Source organism: Camelus dromedarius, chromosome 10 (genome assembly GCF_036321535.1).
Source record: "Camelus dromedarius isolate mCamDro1 chromosome 10, mCamDro1.pat, whole genome shotgun sequence".
Classification (NCBI taxonomy): Eukaryota; Metazoa; Chordata; class Mammalia; order Artiodactyla; family Camelidae; genus Camelus; species Camelus dromedarius.
Window position 1 is genome coordinate 31,155,179 of NC_087445.1, and position 22,853 is coordinate 31,178,031.

A 22,853-nucleotide genomic window follows, 5' to 3' on the forward strand; every position below is an offset into this window, starting at 1 on the left:
CTAAGGGTGATGAGCATGAAAAACTCTGCACTGGGATTTTATTGGGAGTAGTCAACTAGAGAGGAAAGATCCCATAGCCCAATCAATGAGGAACTGCAACGGTCCACCTTAGTACGGACCAGGACCCATACTAAGGCTGTGACTTTGGATTCAGAAAAATGAAAAGGACAAATAGCAGGACTGGGAACCAGTTTGAGTTTGTAGAGTAAGGAGAAGGTGATTTCCTTCATTTAATCCATATGGATTATCTGGGACCTCTGGAGGACTTGGGAAAGAAGTGATTGGGAGGCATACTGGTAGGCTAACAGATGCCTAAGATCTGGCACTGGTTTGTAGACCACGTCAGAATCTGGAATTGCATAGTGTTTCGTTCCCCTTAAAATTAAATCACGCTGTTCAAATATTCCTGACATAGTCTAGCCAGGGCTCAAAAAAGGTGGGTTTGAGTCCCTGCAAGGGTTGACTGGATAAATAACTTTCAGGGATTTCTGTTATTCTGCAATATAGCGAGGCCTCTCTGAGCCACCAGGCCATTCATTTTTCTTGGCTTCTTAGCCTGCACTGACCCTGAGTTCATTTTAATTGTTACTTAAAAGAGCCTCTGATAAACACACATACACTCACACTTTCGTTTCCTTCCCAATTGTGTGGTGAGGTAAAAATCAAAGCAGAGTGACTAACTGATGGCTTTGCAATTCAACCATATTAAAATATAATCAACAACACCAAGCAAAGCTGAAGTATATTGGAGAGGGATTTTGCAATAGAAAAACTGTTGAGTTACCTCCTCTGGTATCTTGGGAGCAGCTGGTACCAAATTCTCCCTCCCTTTTTCTTTCCCATCAGCACCTGGCCAAAGACCTCCATGACTTTGCACCCTGATACACCTGGGAGTCAAAAGAGTGTAGGTCACAGAGCAAGGGAAGCAGTAGCACCAGAGACAGGCACTACCTCTGCCTGAGCAACAATTCTTCTTAAGCAACCAGGGTGCCATGCCTAATTCCCTCCAGGATGGTGGTCTCCCACCTTCTCACAAACCTTACAGAGGGTCATCCCTGCACCTGTCCCAGGGGTGCACAATCACAAACATCATCTTCATGACTGCCCCCAATCTGCCAGTGATGATTACCAGGCTAGATGAAGTGAATGGAATGTTCTAGCTGGATCCTTGGTAATTGGGACTCAAGAGCCAATCAGTTCAGGTTAGTTGTTCCCACCTTCACAAGTGGGAGCCTCAGAAGCCACCTGCTAAATACAGGCCAAACCCAACAACATGTAAAGCTGTGGTATAGTAAATTGATGACAATTCTTGTCTTGGGAATGAGAGTATTTTAGGGTGGGAAGAGTTGGCAAAACTGGCAAAGACATAAATTATGCCCAAAGCATAAGCCTAGAGGAATTGGTCGTTCTGTCTCAGGTGGCCTTTGCCATTTCATGGAACCAATTAATTAGCCAAGAGCAGCTCATTAAAGCCAACCAGACGTCCTCGGTCATGAGTAGTCCATCTCCTTTTTGATGCGAATTCTTTTATTGCCTCCTATTCAACCAGCTGGTTATGGCATGCCCATATGCAATATTCAACACTGACACTGGAGAGATGAGACTGGCAGCAGTCTATCAGTCACATGTTCACAGCCCAGGATAGGAGGACACTGCATGCCACACAAGGCTACATGGGAGCTGCACTCAGAACGGAGTGAACAACCAAGGGCTGTGTGAGGCAGGCCTTGTAGCATCAGGAGAGTGAGGTAACCCCTGGTTACCGTGAGAGAACGTGACTTGCTCGGAATACTTCCACGGGCTGGCAAAGAAATGAAAGCCACTACTCAGAGATAAGCAGGAACTGTGCCTGGTGCTCTTGATGAGGGCGGTTCTATGGCTAGGGCACTTTAACTGTGGGAGCAGAGTGGGGAGGAGAACTTGTGGTTAAGCCATTTAAGCCCACCTCCCAGTTTCACCAGACGTTAAAGCAGCATGTAATATCTAATGTTGGGCCTTAATTTTAGACTCCGTATATTAACATTTATGGTGATCAATAAAACTAGTATATCGGGGGACCTCTTATTGAGTGTCTACTACATGATAAGCATGTATCATCAATGAACAGAACTAAGACTCCTATTCACAGGGAGTTTCCATCTGGTGGCATGATCCTTTCTGAATATTCCCTTAGCACATATATTATTGAGTAGATAGAAGGAAAAAGAAAATAATGAAGTTCTTTCTCTTTTCTAATCTCTTAACCAAGAGATTTCGAAAGGTTTGTTGACAAGAGGACTTTCTGAAGATCCCAAGTTCTTTCATTTTTTCGTTTCAGTCTTCTTGGTAAAGCAACATGACAACCTGAAGTGAAGCACGTACACTCTATCTCTATGAAAAATAGAGTCAGCACTGGTTTTTGACCAGGATGCTTGAAATAATACAAAGATTCACCTCTCCTTCTTCCCCAAATCTCAAATAAATAAGAGAAATGTACAAACCAAAATAGATCCAATGCAGCACTGATTATCATGGGGATGGAGTGGGGTTGTCTGCTACTGACAGATCAGAGAAAATCGGAATTTACTATACGACATAAAGCTTGTCAAAAAAACGATTAGCGGTGGAATATAGAAGATCAGAGTCATTTTTACAAGAACCGCTAGCCAACACCAACTGAATGTAGTAGAGGCTGGAGGGTGCTACAGATAGAAGGCTATGAACAAGAGAATTCAATAAGGGACTGGAACTTCAGAGGCTGTCTGTCATTCAGGACAAAGATGTACGTAGTGGACGTTCTAACCCAGAAAAACAAGGGAAGTGACCAGGAAACATACAGCCTGGTAAGGACAAAATGCAGCCCCCCAACACAAAAAAGCAGCTCCACAGACCCTGCCCCCGCCCCCGCCCATGCCCCTCACCCTCTCCTCCACAAAATCCCGGGAGGCAGAGAAGGCTCCTCGCCCCAGAGGCTGAATTCACTGCTTCTTATTATATGACCAGTTTTTGAGTGGTACAAAGATAATCTGTGGTCACCCATCAAGTATAAGCTCTGAAATAATTACTTTTCAATCTTTAAAATATGTAATTCAAGAGCTACTAAAGCATACCTAAAACTCTCATGAGAAACTGATAAATGTAAGCTTAATTTATTTCTCATATAAAAATTTATTTCACACATATATATGTATCACTTAGGATTGTGTTCTCTGTAGATAACAGAAAATGCTACAACAGTGGCTTCAAAGAAGCCCGTGGAGTAAATATCCAGCCCTGTTTTTAAGCATCTGAATGATGCCAGCAGTCTCCTCAACAGTTTTCCTGTCAGCTCTCTACCTCCTACTTTCCACACATTCTTCTTCCAAGAAGGATGCTGCACCTCTGGGTCTCAGTCTTTGAGTTTCAGGTAGGAAAAGGAGGCAGAAGTCTTAGTGCCTGGATTACAAAAGCAGAGGCTTTGCCAGAAACTTCCACATGTGTGCTTATGTCCTATTGACCAGAACTGTGTTACATGGACACTGCTGCCCGAAGGAGACTTTAGAAAAATCATTTCTACTACTAAAGATTGAGCTGAAGTAGACAGAGTTGAGATAGACAAGGGGGAAGGGTCTAGGAAGAGGCTGAGGCACTTTCACTTACTAGTACCGTAGGTTTGCTTACTGCTTTATCCCTCCAGTGACTGTTTTAAAGACTCTGATGTTTACCTATTAACTTTCACCATGCAGACTAATTGCACCTGGAGTTGGATCCAAGGAATTCAGTGGAACCAAAGAAAGCGGGCTTTGGAATCCAGGGGACGTGACTAAGAATCTCATGTCCAACACCTACCTGATGTGTGCAGGGCGTTCATTTGGTTTTTCTCTTTAAAAGAGTTTCCTTGGTTTTTAAGGTTTTTTTAAGTATATTAAACACCTCCTAGTTGTGTCCATGAATCCTGCATTTCCCTGTTACATGTAACAGTAGGGCAAGCCCACATCTGGCACATGTGCCAAACAAAGTCACACAAGTTACTTGACTACTCTCAACTTGCTTCCTCTCTCTGTAAAATGGGAGGATGGTTGCTTCATTGGACAGCTGTGAGGATGCTTCAGGACCACCTAAGTAAAGTAAAAACTTATCCCCCTGGAAATTTACATTTTAAATGAGAAATTACTTTGCAGGATAGCTTTGCAAAGAGATTTTTTGAAATGACTGTCAATTCACAAAAATACCATCAAACCTAAGTTTCCAGGTCTGTCCCAAACTGCTTGTCATAGGGGAAACCAGTCTAAAATCACTACCTGTGACAATCCCACAGCTTTGGTCAGGCTTTTTTTCTTTTCTCAAGAATTATGCAATGCTTAGCATTTGACCAACCTAGAAATTAGAATTATTCTATTCTACAACTGTATTTATAACTAAGTGATTGTTGACTTTTTATTTTAATTCAAAGTTACCCTAACTTCCTCCAAGTCTCTAATTTACATTGTGGAGCTGAGGTAACCTGAGTACATTAGGAACACAGCACACAAATTACTGAAACATGAATCTATTTGCACTTACAAGTTAAGTTTTCATCCATCTAGAAAGGTGTAGTGAACATATCACCTCAAACTGTGTTGGATTTTTTAAAGTTAAATTAGAAGGTGTTAAAAGATCTCCTACAAAATACAGCAAGCAGAGAACAATTTTTTAAAAAGGAACATAGTTTTTGCGGTGTAACCTGTTACCAAAATATTCTTTCTGGAATTGTGAGACTCATTGCTTGCAGGCTTGCTTGCCTTTTTTGTTGTTTTTTGATTGGTTTCTGTATTTCTGTGTGTGTTTTCTTCAGTCTCTAAGGGTACGGAATACAATCTCAAATTACAGTACTCAAGTAAAGAGTTTCAGTCAAACTATTTCTCACAGGAGTCGAAAGAAAGTCAGTGGAGAAAGTGCAGTGTAAACTGAGATAGTATACAAGCTTAACGTGAAGCACTGAGAATTTCAAGGTGTTACCAGGATTTGATGAAGAAAAATCATCAGTTCTCCCTCTCTTGTCAGCAATATATCCATTCATTCACTATATTTTTATGCATTGATACACCAGACACAATAGTAATTCATCTAACTATAATTATATTTAGATTACAAAGTTATGCAGCAGATGTTCATGTTGGGTTGTAAGAAGATGGGTGATTTCAATTTTACTTCTGTTGCGATAATTCAGTGTAATGGCCATGCTTAGTTTTTTAATAAAAACTTCAAATATTGACTTAAGTTTACGTAAGTTAAAAAAAGTTGTTTCAGAATAAGAAAAGAAAGAAAAACACAACTGTAAATGGGCCAATAATCTAACCATGAGCAAACAGATGAAAGTTGGGAGGGGTGCACTAGTGCTGGGAAGAGGGTGGGGAGTGCGGAATTCCAAGGAGGTAGGTTGGGAAAGGGGTGGAGCTTGGACCCTTAACTCAAGGTCTAAGTAGTAGCCAGAGGGCTATAAAAACTTGGAGGAGCCAGGCAGGGAAAGCAACCGAAGGTGTGGGATTTGCACACATACGGAGGCCGGTAGGCAACAGCAGCTGCAGTATCTACAGAAAGACTGAAACACCCACAGCAACACAGATCAGGTCCAGGATGCCGCGCCTGCTCTTGTCCCACCTGCTAGGTGTCTGGCTGCTACTGAGCCAACTTCCTAAGGAGACCTCAGGCGAGCGTTCAAACGACTTCGTTAAGGCATGCGGCCGCGAATTAGTCCGCCTCTGGATCGAAATCTGTGGCTCTGTCTCCTGGGGGAGGCCGGCTCCGAGACCGGCTCCGAGACCGGCTCCAAAACCCGCTCTGAGACCCGCTCTGAGCCAGGACAAGAAGCCTCGGCTGAGATCTGGACCGCCAGCAGGTGAGAGCTCCCACCCCGGGTTCCCACTGGTTGCTGTCGGTCTGCCGACCAATCGGAACGGTAGCCCGCCCTACCTCGAGACTTCATTGGCTGCCGCGCTCAGCCCTTAACTCTAAAGCCGGGGCCTCCAAGTTTGGGCTTTTCCCTCGTATCTTGCTTTTTCAGTGAGGATCTCACCAAGGATTGCACCAGAGGGAGGGAGGGAAAGCCCCGAGAACAGAAAATGGTCTCACCTGAGAGGCACTTGTTGCCCTTCACCTCTTGGCAGTCAGGCTGACGGTGTAGGGAGAAGGGGGAACACAGACCAGGTAAGTGTCCAAAGACCGCAGGAGGTGGGGCCTACTCGGAGGGATCCTAGAGACAAGATCCCAGGGCATGACGGCAGGCTTGTTGGCAGCTGGGGCAACTGGACTGGGCATCTCGACTTGGGACGACAGGGGGCAAACAGTGAGGTGTGAGCTGGTTATCCAGTGTATTTGCACACCAAAGAGCACAGGGCACAGACCTCTAATTGGCTCCTGAAGTGGTAAACACGAAGAGACTTAGATTTAATGACTCTCCCCTTCGATTTAAAAACAAACAAACAAACAAACAAACAAACAAACATACAAACCCGGCTGTGACCGATGACATCGAAAACTTCCCCTTTAATTTTATTTTTATTTGTAAGCCTCACCAAAGGGGAGAGCCTAGCTTCTGACTTATTTGAACTGGTTCTTGAAGTTCATTTGTAAGAAAAGGGACTGAAGAGAAAGAAAAGGGCCTGATAGCCTGTAAGGAAAACTAAAGGGGACCAAGAGTCAAGGGAAAGTTTGCCCTTCTGACAAACACAGCTGAAAATCTGATTGATGCTTCTAGCATTTGGAAGGTGCAATGGATTTTCCTTAAAAGCAAGAGCAAGAACTGAGAACTGAGTACAGCTTAAAGCTGGAATTTTGTTTTAAACCCACTTTGTTACTTATAAACCATTTATAAAGATATTGGAAGTTAAGTTTAAATAGCAGGGGAACTTTCACTGGAGGCATAGGCTAGTGTCATGAGTGTAGGAGCTCATATTAAATTCAGAGAAGGCAAGCTCAATTATGAATAAGTGTTTCATATTTTGTAACACATATGCAATTTATGATAAACCAGAACTGTATTTTACAGGCTATATGTATATCCTGTATATAGGTGACACTTGGAAAATTATTGTGAACATTAAGGATATTACTTCCCTTTTATGGGATTTAAAGCACGATTATAAAATTACTTACATTTTGACATCATTGGTCAGAGATTGATTTACTTAATGCAAGTGCTTATATAATTTTTGTATCGTATTAATAGATGAGTACTGCAGAGTTTAGGAATTTAGTGATTCAGTGTAGGGAACACCACATTGCATTGCACTCATTGAATTCATTAATTCACTCCTTCTGAAGAAATAACGTGCTCATATGAAACGCTGAGAAGTATACATAAGACAATGAGAAAAATGCAAAGATAGATATTAAAGACTTTGAAAAAATGAGAATTTAATGAGAAAATAAAAATATCTGTATTAAAAGAGGAACTGGAAAGCAATGTTAACATATGGAGATACATGTGTAGATCTCCTGCATTTTCATTTAACATCATACAGTGAGCACTTTCTCACATTGTTATTCTCCAAAAACATAATTTAAAATTTCTTCCTAGTATCCCATATCATAAATCTACCATATATATTTAACCATTCTTAATGGACATTTGGATTGTCTCCAGATTGTTGCTTAAAAATGGTTTTCTGAGTACATTTATACCTATACAGGCATTTAGCCAAATTTGTATTTCTGTAGAAGAGCTTGTGATTTTAAAATATTTTTAAGGACGCACTGTAACTGACTATAGCTCAATAAAAATACACTGTCTGTATCGCTGCTCAGTACATAATTTACCTGGAAATAATCTAACAGAATACTGCCTACAAGTGAGGATCAACAGAAATGTTTAAATTATTAGTCAAGAATTATTTTGGAAGTACGTGTCAATAATTTGTGATTCATGAGATTTAAAACCTCTATTGTTAGTTTCCCTTTGTTTTTACATTATTAAATTGTTAGCTCACCATTTTCCCCACAATGTGTGCATAATTATAACACTTACTGCACCCCCTTTTAAAACAAGATAGATATTTTAATTAGAAGAAGTCTATGCTAGTGAGATTTGAGTCTAAAATACAATGATTAACAGGCATTTGTATGAATTCAGGTCAATGAGAATACTATCTTTTAGACTCCAAAAGCTAAAATTGTTGTGGGCTGAAAAATGTTTCAAAACAAATTAAAGAGAATAATTTTAATAAAAGAGGGCAACACAGGCAACAAAAGCAAAATCAGACAAGTGGGGCTATACCAGTCAAAAATTTCTACATAGCAAAGGAAATAATCAATAGTGAAAAGACAATCTATAGAATGGGAGAAAATATTTGCAAAGTATATATCTGCTAGAGGATTAATTTCCAAAATATATCAGGAATGCCCACAACTCAACAGCAATAAAACTTAATAACCTGATTTAAAAATCGGCTGAAGACTTCAACAGACATTTCTCCAAGGAAGACATACAAATGGCCAACAGGTACAAGAAAAAATGCTCCATATCACTAATCATCAGGGAACTGTAAATCAATACACCAGTGAGATATCACTTTAACCTATCAGGATGGCTATAACCAATAAACAAAAGACAAGTGTGGTTGAGGATGTGGAGAAACGGAAACCCATGTGTACTATACTTTTGAGAAAGCAAATCTGTGCAGCCACTATGGAAAACAGTGTGGCGGTTCCTCAAAAAAAAAAAAAAAAAAAAAAGATCCAGCAATCCCAATTCTGGGTATTTATCCAATAACAATTGAAATCAGGATCTTGAACAGACATTACTACTCCCATATTCATTGTAGCAACATTCATAATAGCCAAGGGGTGGAAACAACTTAAATATCCATCCACAGATGAATGAAGAAAAAAGAAAAGCAGTGCATGTATACAACTGGCCTAAAAAAAGGAGGAAATCCTAAAATATGCAACAACATGGATGAACCTGGAATACATTATACTGAATGAAAAAGCCTGTCACAGAACGACAAATATTGCTTGATTCCACTTCCAAGTATCTAAAATAGTCAAACTCATAGGAGCAAAGAATAAATGGTGATTATCAGGGACTAGGAGGAGGGAAAAATGGGGAGTTGCTAAGTAACATGTGCAAAACTTTAATTATGCAAACTGAATTAGTTCTAGAAATCTGATGTATAACATTGTACCTACAGAAAATTATGCTATATTGAACACTTAAAATTCTGTTAAAAGAGTAGATCTCATGTTAAATGTTCTTAACAAAATTAAAAAAAAAAAAGATACCTGAGATCTCTGACATATTTTTGTGAATTTTTGTGTAACTTTAAAAATATTTCAGAATAAAAGTTTTTCAGTTGTAAAAAAAAGAAGTGCCAAAAAACATAACGTATTAATAAATGAGGCAGACACTACAGATGGTTTGCTTGATTCATTAACTAACTGGCTTTAAGACTATGGAGAGTTACTATCAGGTTTTCTCTGCATTCAATAAGGCCCCAGCTAGAGACAGTTTAAGTTAGAGCCAGGAGAGTTTTTTATCAGGAGATTGAATTGAACTTGGGATGTCTTACCCGGGGAAAATGCAAAAACTTCTGACTACCAAAAAGTAGTATAAATTCTCATCTGTCATACCAGTTTAGAACTTGAATGAGAGACAGCATTAGAAGGAAAAACTAAATGCTAGAGTATTGTTTTCTTTCTACTGAAAACTCCAACCGTTGAAGCTTGTTGTTGACTGAAAGGAGAGTAACTGAGATTCTTGCTACAGAACTCACAGAAAATGGACCGGTCCCAGACCATTACTGCCTGGGTGAGGGGGCATGTTGGTTACCCAGGAATCCTCCTTCCATGCTTACATTTAGATCTCTTAACCTCATTGTTTTCACTATTTCAGGAGAAATGCCTTATTAATAAGTTGGAAAGGACAGTTTTGCTGTCGATGAAGAACAGCAAGAACTGATCCAGGTTACACTATAATTTAAACATCATCTGTGTTTCTGGTGCTATAACTCTCAAAAATGATGTAATAAGGATAGGTAAGGTTAGGAGAGTTTTTTAAGTGCAGGAAACGTTTACTATTTATTTATATCTCCTATTTGGTAGTGCTGGAGACACGAAAAGAGTCAGTGAATGTTCAACTGAACTGAATGGGTATAAATAAGGAAGATGTCAGCTGGTCCCTGAAGGTTCCCAGCCTTCCAACCTTCATTGTTTGCCCATCCTGGGATGCTGCTTAAGAATAGATTCCCTTCTGAAAGAACACACAGAACTTGCATAGTTCCTGATCTACAACACTGGAACAAAAACCATACACAGTACATTAGTCAGGAGACGCACGCCACAACAGATAATAATCTCTCTCAGTCAGTGATTTGTTGGTTAGTGTTCTTCTAACCCATTTCTCTATTTATATATATTTTATTTATTTATTTTTATTGGTGGGGGGAGGTAGTTAAGTTTACTTATTTATTTTTAGAGGCGGTACTGGGGATTGAACCCAGGACCTTTTGTATGCTAAGCATGTGCTCTACCACTTGAGCTATACCCTCCCCCTAACCCATTTTTCTATTTAATGTAAAATACTATTAATTTGTAGTAAGTACTCTGGAGAAGAAAAATTGTTAGACAGATGCATAGGGGAATCAGAGACTGGTATCTCCTGCCAACTATATCAGAGCAGTTGAAAATTCTGCCTTTTTAACTGTATCCTGAAGCAGTAACTTGGCACCATGGACCATGTGATAGTTGAAAATAATTAATATGTTTTTCAAGGGTGACTATCATAACTCAGAACTTGCTTCGTCATGGTAGAAGATTACTCAGCTAAGAAAAATTCATGTGTGTTTTGGATGGTCAAGATGACTTCAAAAGTGTCAGGGAGGGAAAAGTGCTATGATGAATGCATTAAGGGGACATAAGGAGAGAAGACAGAGGGTCCGAGTGGAGTAAAACAGAACCTTGGTAATGTTCTAGTACTTCAGTTTAGTACTGCCCAACTATAATAAATTAAGTTTTTTAGGTACTGGGGCACTTGCTGATTCCATTTTACTGTTTAATTGTATTGAAGCAATGCTTTCCTTTATGTCTATTCAAAATTTTAGAGTTTTCCTGATGTTTCTTAACATGAGTGTTTTTTCTCCTCCCCTTCTTCTTAAACTTAGAAATCATGCCATCCTCCATCACCAAAGATGCAGAAACCTTAACTACGATGTTGGAATTCACCCCTAATTTGCCACAGGAGCTGACGGCCACACTGTCTGAGAGGCAGCCATCGGCAGAGCCACAACAACCTGCTTTAAAGGATTCAAATCTTAATTTCGAAGAATTTAAGAAAATCATTTTTGACAGACAAAATGAGGAAGAAGACGAGAGTCTTTCAGAATTAAAAAACTTAGGCTTAGATAAACATTCCCGAAAAAAGAGACAGTTACAAATGACACTGGGTGAGAGATGTTGTCAAAAAGGTTGTAGCAGAAAAGAAATGGCTACAGCATGCTGAGCTGAAGCCAGCTGCGTATTCCATCTAATGCTCACATTTTTCTCAATGGCACATTCACTGATGCCTCTGTCACCCCACTGATTATCAGAATATGAGAAATCATGTTTAGTGCTTAGATTTCCCATCTGATGTGTAAAAATATGTCGCTTATATTACTGTACTTTCTGCTAATAAATTTTTTATGCTAGATGGTATTTTTGTCTTTTTAAATTCATGACACCATTATGTTACTACTATTTTTTTTTAATGCTGCTGGCTTAAAATTACAATAAAATCTTAATCACTTTCGCCACACACAGTAACTCAAAGAAAATTTTAAAAATAGGTAGCTTAGTAAACCATCATGATTTCCATTAGTGAGAATGGATATGTCTGCTTTTGAAATTTGTATCTGATAAATTATAACCTGTCACCCACTCTTTTTTCCCACCTAATGCCCAAACAGTCTTTCACTACTTAATGTCAAGTGAATTATTTTACTAGCAAAAAATAACTTACACAGCACCTAACAAAAGGTATATAAAAAGCACCAAAATGTTTTTGTTGATATTAAATCTTAGATTGAATATACAAAGAGTCACAACACTTGAGCTTTTCTGATAAATTTGAAAATTTTTGCGACTTATTGAACTATTACAAAAAATCAAAAGGGACCCTAAATCAATTTAATTTAGTTGGGGCCATATAAACTCAACTATTTTTCAAACTAGGATTCTTATCTTAATTCTACTGTCTAAACCACTAATAAATAAATTATATTTTTAAAGGAGAATATACATATATGGAGAGAGAGAGAGAAGAGAATAAACAATTCACTGTAATACATCACAGAAAAACTGGTTTAGCAGTGGAACATAGTTCATGTTTGCTATTTTAGAATTGACAAACCATTTCTGAAACAAAATAACTGTGAAATGATATGAAACCTTAGCACAGTAAATTAACAAATGTATCACCTTAGTATTTAGCTACTTCCTTTGACTTCCATAATTACACACCATTTTATATTACAGAATGTAACTCTGACTATATATTTACCATTATCAGTGAGTTCCTGGGACACCAGGAATGGGTTTTGTGCATTATGGGAATCTCATGAGGACAAAAGAGAGGGGGAAAAGGGAGGATAAATTATTTGAAAATACAATGGCCGAACTTCCTAATTTAGATGAAATACAACAATAAATAATCCAAGAAGCGCAACAAACTATAAGTTGGATAAATACAAAGGAAACCAAACAGACACATTAGAATCAAAGCAAAAAACAAAAGACAAAGGCAAGGAAAGAATGTTGAGAGAAGGAAGAGAAAAGCTATTCATCATATACAAAGGCTCCTCAATTACGTTATCAGCTGATTTGTGAGTGACAACCTTGGAGTCCAGAAGGTAGTGGGATGACAAAGTTAAAGTGCTGAAAGATAAAAACTGTCAACCAAGAATTCTATACCTGGAAAACTGTCCTTCAAAAGTAAAAGGAAAAATAAAACTCAGATAAGCCAAAGTTGAGAGAGTTCATTACCACCACATCTGCCCTAAAATAAATGCTAAAGGGAGTCCTTTGGGTTGACATAAAAGTTACATAATATTTTCTGAATGTTTGTGTGCCCCTCAAAATTGGTATGTTGAAATCTTAATGTCCTATGTGATAATATTAGGAGGAAAAGGCTTTGGTAGGTGGTTAGATTAATGTTTTTATAAAAGAGATCCCTAGAGCTTTCCACTATATGAGGACGCACTGAGAAGTTGATAGTCTGAAACTCAGAAGACAGGCTTGACCAGAACCCAACCATGCTGGCCTCCTGATCTCAGACTTGTGACCTTTGAAACTGTGAGAAAGAAATGTCTGCTGCTTATAAGCCACCCAGTATATGACATTTTGTTATAGCAGAATGAACAGAGACTCTGTACCCGTATCACACAAAATAGACCTCTAGTCAAAAGCTGTTAAAAGTGACAATGAGAACATTATATACTTAGTAAAATGCTTATTCATTAAGAATATATTATTTATTATAATTACATTAAATTATTACTGAAGAACTTAATACGTGCCAGTCAGTATTCAAGGCAAAGGTAACAAAGTAAACAAAATAAACAAAATTCCCTGCCTGCTTGAAGTTTACATTTTGGTAGGTGGAAACAAAACATATAGAGAAGTAAAATATATAGTATGTTAGTCTGTAATGTATGGTATGAAGAAGTACAAAGCAGAGCAAGGTTGTAGAGACCACAAAGAGAAAGGGAATAGAAATTTGCTGACATTTGACCTATATTGCTTGAGAGGTTTGTGGTTTTTTTGCTTTTAAAAAAAATCTTCCTCTACATATAAGACATATTTTCCTTTCTCACCGGGTTTCTCAGATAAAGCTCTGCGCAACACTCATGGTCACTATAGTATGTACATTAGTCGTTTTTCAAGGAAGCTGATGAAATTGTGCTATTCAAACTGCATCATTCTTTTAAAAAGTCTGACTGCCAGTTAATTTAACAGCAAGCATGGATGTCAGTGGGAAGCAGAGCTAAGCTAAGGAACAGGAAATGGAGAAAAAGACATAGAGGCAGAAAGGAGAAGGAGTAAAATAACGTTGTAAAGGGAAGAGGTGAGACTAGCACTGATAACTATTTGCATCTCTCTGAGGCTTTGCCATCCTGAAGTTGACTACTTTTGAGACGGCCGCTGACTGCCTCCTTGTGGCTGGCAGGACATCCTTCAGTGCTAACATACTTAATACAATTTTATTTAAAATGACAAAGCAACCTGTACCGACTGCGCTGTACTTCCCTACCCTTTTCCTCCTAAGTAAGCAAAATGCTGTGTTTTATTCCTAGAAGGCAAATCCTCTACAGGTCCCTGCTACAACCTCAACTAAAACTGTAGCCAGAATAGACCTGAAAGGGGAGCTGTCAATACCCTGCCATGCATCAGTTGCTCCATGCAGGAAGAGACCCATGCATACATCTCCAAGAATGTGCCTCTATTTATAATTCAGCAAGAAGAAACCTTTTCTCCGGCCCACATATCCCAGCCAATCGGAGACTGAGCAGCCCAGCCAATGGAAAGACTCCATACTTGGGACTCGCAGCTTCCTCAGTGTGGTGTTTAGTTATCACACCCTTTCCCAACTTCCCCACCTTTTCCCTATAAGAGACCTGCCCCTTCCTTGTTCTCTGGAGTTGACTATGGTCTGTCATAGTTCATATATCCTAAATTGCATTCCTCTGGTTATTCCTGAATAAACTCACTTTTTCTGGTAAAATAACTGGCTATTATTAAAGTTGACACGAGTTATAATTTAGCAATGGAAAATCCTCTCTATATAAGCTACGACTGAAAGACCCGGATTATTATCCCAGGTACTCTCTGTTCTGGAAATTGAAGCTAAGGCCCATTTCTCCCCGCAGAACTGGTAGTAACTCCCTGAAGAAGTTTTGAATCTGCCTTTAAAACGCACACTCATATTCTAGCACAGTCATGTTTTAACATTTGATTGGCATCTGTGTCAGGCCCTGAGGTATAATGGGACACAACAATAGGCACAGGTACTGCCTTCGTGAAATTTGGGGATCTGGAGAAAGAAGTCAACAAATAAGCGCACTAATAAATGCGAGCAAACCTACCGAGACAAACCCACGAAGAAAATGAAAGGTTTCTCTGAGGAAGCGACGCTCCATGTAACCAGCAGGCTAAAGAGGCGGGAAATGCTTTCCACTAGAGGGAGGCTTTACCCATTAAATGGGGCCGCATATTTCAGTTGATGAGTCTCCCCAGTGAAGATAGCAAGAAAGACGAATCCATCATTTTAAGAACAAACAGCTTGCTACTGAGGTGGTCAGAGAGCCTCGGGAAGCAACGGAAGCGCGGGAAGCCCAGGCGGCGCCTCGGCGCGCCTCATCTTGCTGTTCTCGCGAGGTCGGCACGCTAAGATCAGAAGGTCTCCGGGTGCGCACGCGCGGTGGCTGCGCGGAACCGGGCAGAGGGCGGTTAGGGCGCAGGGCGGCCCTGGCTTGGCGGCCCTGGCTTGGGGGCCCAGGGATGCCGCCGCTGCTCAGAATTTATCTGCTGTGGCTCGGGCTCCTGCTGGTTCGTTTCTCCCGTGAGCTGAACGACATTAGCAGAGCCAGGAAGTTGTGCGGCAGGCACCTGCTAGAAGAAATAGTAAAACTCTGCGGCAATGTTAGTTGGAGCCACTTTGAGGAGGGAAATCCTTTCACACAGCTTCTTCCCCAGGCTATGGAGAAGGTTGAAACTTTCATCCCCGATCGGTTGGAAAGCCCCCAAACCACCTTCCCGGTATGGGGGAGAGGCACAGACACAGGTAAAAATGTTTGCCATTTTAAGAGAACATGCACTTTATTTATAGAGTATTCAGAGTGTAGTATCAGTGAAATTATTGCCCTTTATAGTAATTCAATTGATTTTAGACAAATTTTGCAAAATCAAGATTTGTGAAATTAAGGAAAGGAGTAGACTATCCTCAAGAGAGACCCTAATGTAGATGACTGAAACAAATCAAAACATTGCCTAGCACATTATAAACACTTCTTTTTCTTTTTCTTTTTTTGAGCTATAGTTGCTGTGGATTGGCCTTCCAATGATATGTTGAGTAAAAGTAGTCAGAGTGGATATCCTTGTCTTGTTCCTGATCTTAGAGGAAATGCTTTTGGCTTTTCACCATTGACTATGATGTCAGCTGTGGGCTTGTCGTATGTGGCCTTATTATGTTGAGGCATGTTTCCTCTATGCCCATTTTCTGAAGAGCTTTTATTGTAAATGGATATTGAATTTTGCAGAAGCTTTTTCTGCATCTATTGAGATGATCATTTAGTTTTTATTCTTAAGTTTGTTAATGTGGTGTATCACATTCATTGATTTGCAGACACTGAAAAATCCTTGCATCCCTAGGCTAAATCCCACTTGATCATGGTTTATGATTATTTTAATGTATTGTTGGACTTCGTTTGCTAATATTTTGTTGAAGATTTTTGCATCTATATTCATCAGTGATACTGGCCTATAATTTCCTTTTTTCATGATAACTGTCTAGTTTTGGTGTCAGGGTGATGATGGCCTCATAGAATGAGTTTGGAAGTGTTCCTTCATCTGCAAGTTTTTGGAATAGTTTCAGAAGGATAGGTGTTAACTCTTCTTTCAATGTTTGGTAGTATTCACCTGTGAAGCCATCTGGTCCTGGACTTTTGTTTGTTTTTTTTTAACTTACTTATTTTTAAATTACTGATTTAATTTCAGTGCTGGTAATTGTTCTGTTCATATTTTCTGTTTCTTCCTAGGTCAGAGAGATTATACTGTTCTAAGAATGTTTTTTTTTTAGGTTATCTGTTTTATTGGCATAAAGTTGTTAGTAGTAGTCTCTTATGATCTCTTATGATCTTATATTTCTGTGGTGTCATTGTAACTTCTTTTTATTCTTATTTTATTGATTTGAGCCCTTTGGCTTTTTTTCTGATGAGTCTGGCTAAAAGTTTATCATTTTGTCTTTTCAAAGAACCAGGTTTTAGTTTCATTGATCCTTTCTGTTGTTTGTTTAGTCTCTATTTCATTTATTTCTGCTCTGATCATTAGGATTTCTTTCCTTCCAGTAACTTTGGGTTTTGTTTGCTCTTCCCCCCCACCCCAATTCCTTTAAAGGTGACTTATTGGAGATTTTTCTTGTTTCCTGAGGTAAGCTTGTATTGCTATAAACTTCCCTCTGAGAACTGCTTTTGCTGTGTCCCATAGATTTTGGATTATTGTGTTTTCATTTTTATTTGTCTCTAGGTTTTTTTTTTTTGAGATCCTTTTTAATTTCTTCAGTGATCCATTGGTTATTTAGCAGTATATTGCTTAGCTTCCACATGCTTGTGTTTTTTGCAGGTTTTTTTTTCCTTATAGTTGATTTCTAGTCTCATAGTGTTGTGGTTGGAAAAGATACTTGATATGATTTCAGTTTTCTTAAATTTAGTGAGGCTTGCTTTATGCCCTATCATGTGAACTATCTTGGAGAATATTCTTTGTGCACTTGAAAAGAACTCTGCTGCTTCAGGATGGAATGCTCTGTAAGTATCAAGTCTATCTGGTCTAATGTGTCATTTAAGACTAGTGTTTTCTTACTGATTTTCTGTCTGGATAATCTGTCCATTGATGTAAGTGGTATGTTAAAGTCCCCTGCTGTTATTGTGTTACTGTTAATTTCTCCTTTTATGTCTGTTAAAATTTGCTTTATATATTTAGGTGCTCCTATATTGGGTGCATCTTTGGGTTGATCCCTAGATCATTATGTACTATCCTTTGTCTCTTGTAACAGTCTTTATTTTATAGTCTGTTTTGTCTGATATTATTAAGTATAGCTACTTTGGCTTTCTTTTGATTTACATTTGCATGGAGTACATTTTCTGTCCCCTTTCTTTCAGTCTATGGTGTCTTTAGATCTGAAATGATTTTCTTATAGGCCATATATATGGGTCTTGTTTTTGTATCCATTCAGCCGTGCTTTCTCTTTTGATTGGAGCCTTTAGGCCTTTTACATTTAAGGTAATCATCAATTTGTATATTCTTATTACCATTTTACTAATTATTTGGGTGTTGTTTTTGTAGGCCTTTCCCCCCTCCTTTTCTTCTTTTGCTCTCTTCTATTATGATTTGATGACTATCTTCAATGTTATGTTTGGATTCCTTTTTCTTTTTTGTATATATATGTTACAGATTTTTTTGTTTGTGGTTACCGTGAGGTTTTTATATAGCAATCTATCTATCTATGTATATATATATGTGTGTGTGTGTGTGTGTGTGTGTGTATGTATGTATATATATATATATATATATATAAAAAAATATATATATATATATATAATTGTTTTAATTTGCTGACCTCTTAATTTCAAATGCATTTTAAAAACTCTGCATTTGTATTCTCTTCCCCTCATGGTTACTGTTTTTGATAAAATATTTTACATCTAATTGTTTTGTGTATCCCTTAACTGCTTATTGTGGATATAGATGATTTTACTACTTTTGCCTTTTAATCTTCCTACTACTAGCTTTGTCAATGGATGATTCCCTACCTTTACTGTATGTTTCCCTTTACTGGTGAGCTTTTTTACTTCATGATTTTGTTTCTAGTTGTGGCCATTTCTTTCTCAACTGGAGAAGTTCCTTTAATGTTTGTTGTAGAGCTGGTTTGATGGTACTGAACTTTTTAGCTTTTGCTTGTCTGTAAAGCTTTTGATCTCTCCATCAAATCTGAATGAGAGCCTTGCTGAGTAGAGTATCCTTGGTTTTAGGTTTTTCTCTTTTATCACTTTAAATATATTGTGCCACTCCCTTCTGGCCTTCAGAATTTGTGCTGAAAGATTAGCTGATGGCCTTATGGGAATTCCCTTGTATGTTATTTATTGCCTTTCCCTTGTTGCTTTTAATATTCTCTCTTTCTCTTCAAATTTTGCCATTTTAATTACAATATGCTTGGTGTGTTACTCTTTGGATTAATCCTGCATGGAACTGTCTGTGCTTCCTGGACTTGGTTGACTGTTTCCTTTCCCAGGTTAGGAAAGTTTTCACTATTATATCTTCAAATATGTTCTCAGCTCCTTTCTCTCTCCTCTTTCTGGGACCCCTATAATGTGATTACTGCACTTGATGTTGTCCCAGGGATCTTTTAAGCTGTGCTTCTATTTCTTTTCATTCTTTTTTCTTTTTTTCTGTTCATCATCAGTGATTTCCATTAGTCTGCCATCCAGCTCACTGATCTGTTCCTCTGTATCATTTAGTGTACTGTTGACTGTTTCTAGTGCGTTGTTTAAATGTCTAGTGTGTTTTTTACTTCAGTTATTGTATTTTTCATCTCTGTCCTTTAAAAAATTCATTGTTCTTATCTAGTTTGGGAATAAAGATTATAGTAATTTCATAAAATGAGCTGGGTATCTTTTGCACTTTTCCTCTTTCTCTGGAACAACTCGTATATGATTAGAATTTACTGCTCTTGAAAAGTAGGTAGAACCTACCTCTAAAATCATCTATGTCTGTCTTTTTTGGGAGTTAATGACTCTTATATGTTTAATTTCTTTGAATATTGTTGATATGTTTAAGTTTTCTGTGTCTTAAATGTGCCAGTTAAGACATCTTGTAATTTTTTAGGAATTCAACCATTTCATCTTGATTTTTAAATATATAAGCATTCATAGTATTCATTTATAAAAATGACCTCAATTATACTTGTATGTGGTTCTTTTCCTAGTGTATTTTGTTCATTTTCATCTTTCTTTTTTCTTGATTAGTCTGGCTAGAGTTCTATTTTATTAATCCTTCAAAAGAACCAACTTTTGTTTTTCTAAACCTTTATATTGTTTTTGTTCTATATGTCATTGATTCCTTTCCTTCTTACTTCTCTGGATTATCGCTGTTGCTTTTTTTTTTTCAGTTGACTGATTTGGGTATTCATTTTTAACCTTTCTTGTTTCCCAATGAGTACAGCTTGTTTCCCTTTAAATTCCCTCCCCAATTTGACATGTACTTTTCACTATTTCCTAGTTGCCTTCATTCGTAAAAAAATTTCCTTCTTATTGCCTGCATTTTTTTTTTTTTTTTTTTTGCTTTATGTGACAGAACATGACACGTCTCATCCAGGAAGTCCTTTCTTCAACCTTCCTAGACAATCGAATTCACTTTTTCCCTTCAGTGTACTCTGTTAATTGTGATACATTTTAATTGATCATATATTTACCTGTCTTAGATGACATTATTTGCTACTGTTTATTTAATAATCTATCCTAAAGTTTTAATATTTCACATTTCAGCTTAGGCATTTATTAAAACGCAATGTTATTACAGAGTGTTCTAGGACTGTAACTGCAAGAGACAGAGGTTCAACTAAATACACTGAAAAAGAAACAGGGATAGTTATTATAAAAACAAGATCTGTAAATGGACCTGGAAAGACTGTGAAAAGCTTAAGGAATCACATCAGTTCTAAAAATCGTATTGCCTCTCTCTCCCTCTGAATGTTTTCTTTTCTAATATATTTCTTTTATAACTTCAGTTTGTCATTACAGGATTCATAGTGTCCTTTCAGTTTTGGTTCTAACTCATGTTGTTTTTATTACTTCTTAATTCTAATTTCAAAGAGGGTAAATCTCATTGAACCAACTTATTTTTCACATGGCATGGATTTCTGGCCACTGTAGTAGATAGGTTTGCCTAGGGTCAGGTGCCAACCTTCTGTCTGTTCAACTGTGGATATAGGGTGGAGTCCTGTGTTTCAGAACATGGCTGCCTAAGGGCTAACTCTACAGCAGTGGCTAGAGGCAAATATACCCCAAAAGGGACTGTAGATGGGCAAAGGCAATGATGCAACTTCAACAAGCCTCCAAATAATTACCTTCTGGTGTTATTTTAACTTCCTATCAGTAATACTGAGTAAGAGCAATGTAACAGAAACAATCAGTTCATTGAGTGTATCACCACCTCTCCATTTCTTTATATTTCAGCAAAAATCAAAACGGTGTCTACTAACCACTTATTTTTAAAATGTTCATAAAAAGACAACCCAATTAAAAATGGGCAAAGGATTTGAACAGACATTTCTACAAGGAGGATATAGAATAATCACATAAAAAATGTTCAGCATCATTAGTCTTGAAGTCAGTCATGCAAGTCAAAACCACATGGGATACCACTTCAAATCCATTAGAATGACAATATTCAATAAATGGAAAATATCAAGTGTTGGTGAAGATGTGGACCAGTTGGAACCCTAGTATATCAGTGGTGAGATTGTAAAATGGTGCAGCCACTGTGGAAAACAATTTGGTGGTTCCTAAAAAAGTTAAACAAATTTACCATATGATCCAGCAGTTCTACTCCTAGATAGAACTACCCAAGAGAATTGAAAGTATGTTCACATAGTAGTGCTATTCATAATAACCAGAAAGGGGATATATCCCAAATGTCCACCAAGTGATAAATAGGTAAACAAAATGTGATATATCCATACAATGGAAAATTATTCAGCCATAAAATGAATAAAGTACTGGTAGATGCTACAACATGGTTGATCCTTGAAAACATTATGCTAAGTGTAAGAAACCATACACAAATGGCCACATATGGTATGATTTAGGCAAATTCATAGAAATAGAAAGTATATTAGTAGTTGTCAGAGCTGGAGGAAAAGGGAAATGAGAGTGAGTGCTAATGGTTGGCAGTTTCTTTTTATTTTTTTTGAAATTTTGGATGCCTGGGTGGCAGTTTCTTTTGACAGTGATAGAAATGTTCTGGAATTAGGTAGTGGTGATGTTTGTACACCTTGTGAGTATATTTACTGTACACTTTAAAATGCTGAGTTTCATGGCATGTGAATGATATCTCAAAAAATATTTTTTGCATAAAAATGTGCAAAGATTTTTCTGCCTTTTTATAGAAAAATACTACCTACAGCTATTTTAAAAATATATATATTGCTTTTGAATAACCACTTTACTAGTTAAAATGTGATTGTGTTTTTAAAATTTGTGGACTTTAGTATACAGTATTATGATTAAATTTTCAGCTAAAGGAAGATTTTAATAAAGTAGGATTTTTTTTTTCTCTCAACAGTCTCTACTTCTGCCTCTCAGGAAGAAGCAATAAACAATTTGAAGATGCAGTCGCTGGCCGAGTATCAGTACAGAAAGGCCAACTTGCCTTTTAAGACAAGACAGGAGGTATTTTCCTCGTCAGAAGATATCAATTCATATATTCGTGAGATTGTAGATTTTCAGAAGAAAAGTAAAAACAAAATTAAAACCGTAAGCCATTTGTTTTGGGGGAATCATCCCCAAAGAAAACGCAGAGGATACTCAGAAAAATGTTGTCTGAAAGGATGTACAAAAGAAGAACTTAATATTGCATGCCTTCCATATATTGATTATACAAACTTAAAGAAAGAAGCATTGGCATTTGTGACTGAGATATACTAACCATCATAGGAATTATACTAACTTAATAAAAGCTTAATATATTTTACTTTTTATTTTATTTTTTGGTAATTGTCCTTGTAGGTTCTCAGCTGTGAACAATACCTGAATGTACTTTGTAAGGACTTGACAGTACTTTATGGTGGTAATAAGAATCTTAATATTTTCTTTGGTACCCTATTTTTCATGTATTTTCATATTTGAAGATGTTACTGGAGGTAAGAATTACCTGCTTATTCTTGTTATGATTGAAACTCTCTTAAATTTAAATGGATTGTGGAATGATCTGCATTCCATGTGTGACATACAGACTGGTGCCCATGACTTCTTAGGCTCACTGCAGTATGCCAATACATGTGTCCCACCAACTTAAAAATAACCAACTACCACTCCTTGTAGAAGCGCTTATACTGTCATAGTAGGTACACTTTTAAATCTTTGTGTTTTATTATAGTAACTGATAAGTAATTT

At 37.7% G+C, this 22,853-nt stretch overlaps 2 protein-coding genes across 3 annotated transcripts; both read left to right on the forward strand.

The window, feature by feature from the left end:
* The first annotated feature begins 5,295 nt into the window (after positions 1-5,295).
* On the forward strand, positions 5,296-11,778 carry LOC116151329 (prorelaxin-like). 2 transcript variants are annotated; one of them, XM_064490866.1, is made up of 2 exons: positions 5,296-5,836; positions 11,097-11,778. In XM_064490866.1, exons 1-2 carry the CDS (start codon positions 5,575-5,577, stop codon positions 11,432-11,434), a joined length of 600 nt encoding a protein of 199 aa, XP_064346936.1. In that variant the 5' UTR covers positions 5,296-5,574; the 3' UTR covers positions 11,435-11,778. The 2 variants fall into 2 exon arrangements, with proteins under 2 accessions (XP_064346936.1, XP_064346937.1); XM_064490867.1 differs by lacking the exon at positions 5,296-5,836 and adding an exon at positions 5,933-6,144.
* A 3,600-nt stretch (positions 11,779-15,378) lies between these two features.
* Positions 15,379-22,385, forward strand: INSL6 (insulin like 6). The gene is made up of 2 exons (XM_010995242.3): positions 15,379-15,751; positions 22,024-22,385. Exons 1-2 carry the CDS (start codon positions 15,469-15,471, stop codon positions 22,383-22,385), a joined length of 645 nt encoding a protein of 214 aa, XP_010993544.2. The 5' UTR covers positions 15,379-15,468.
* The last annotated feature ends 468 nt before the right edge of the window (positions 22,386-22,853 follow it).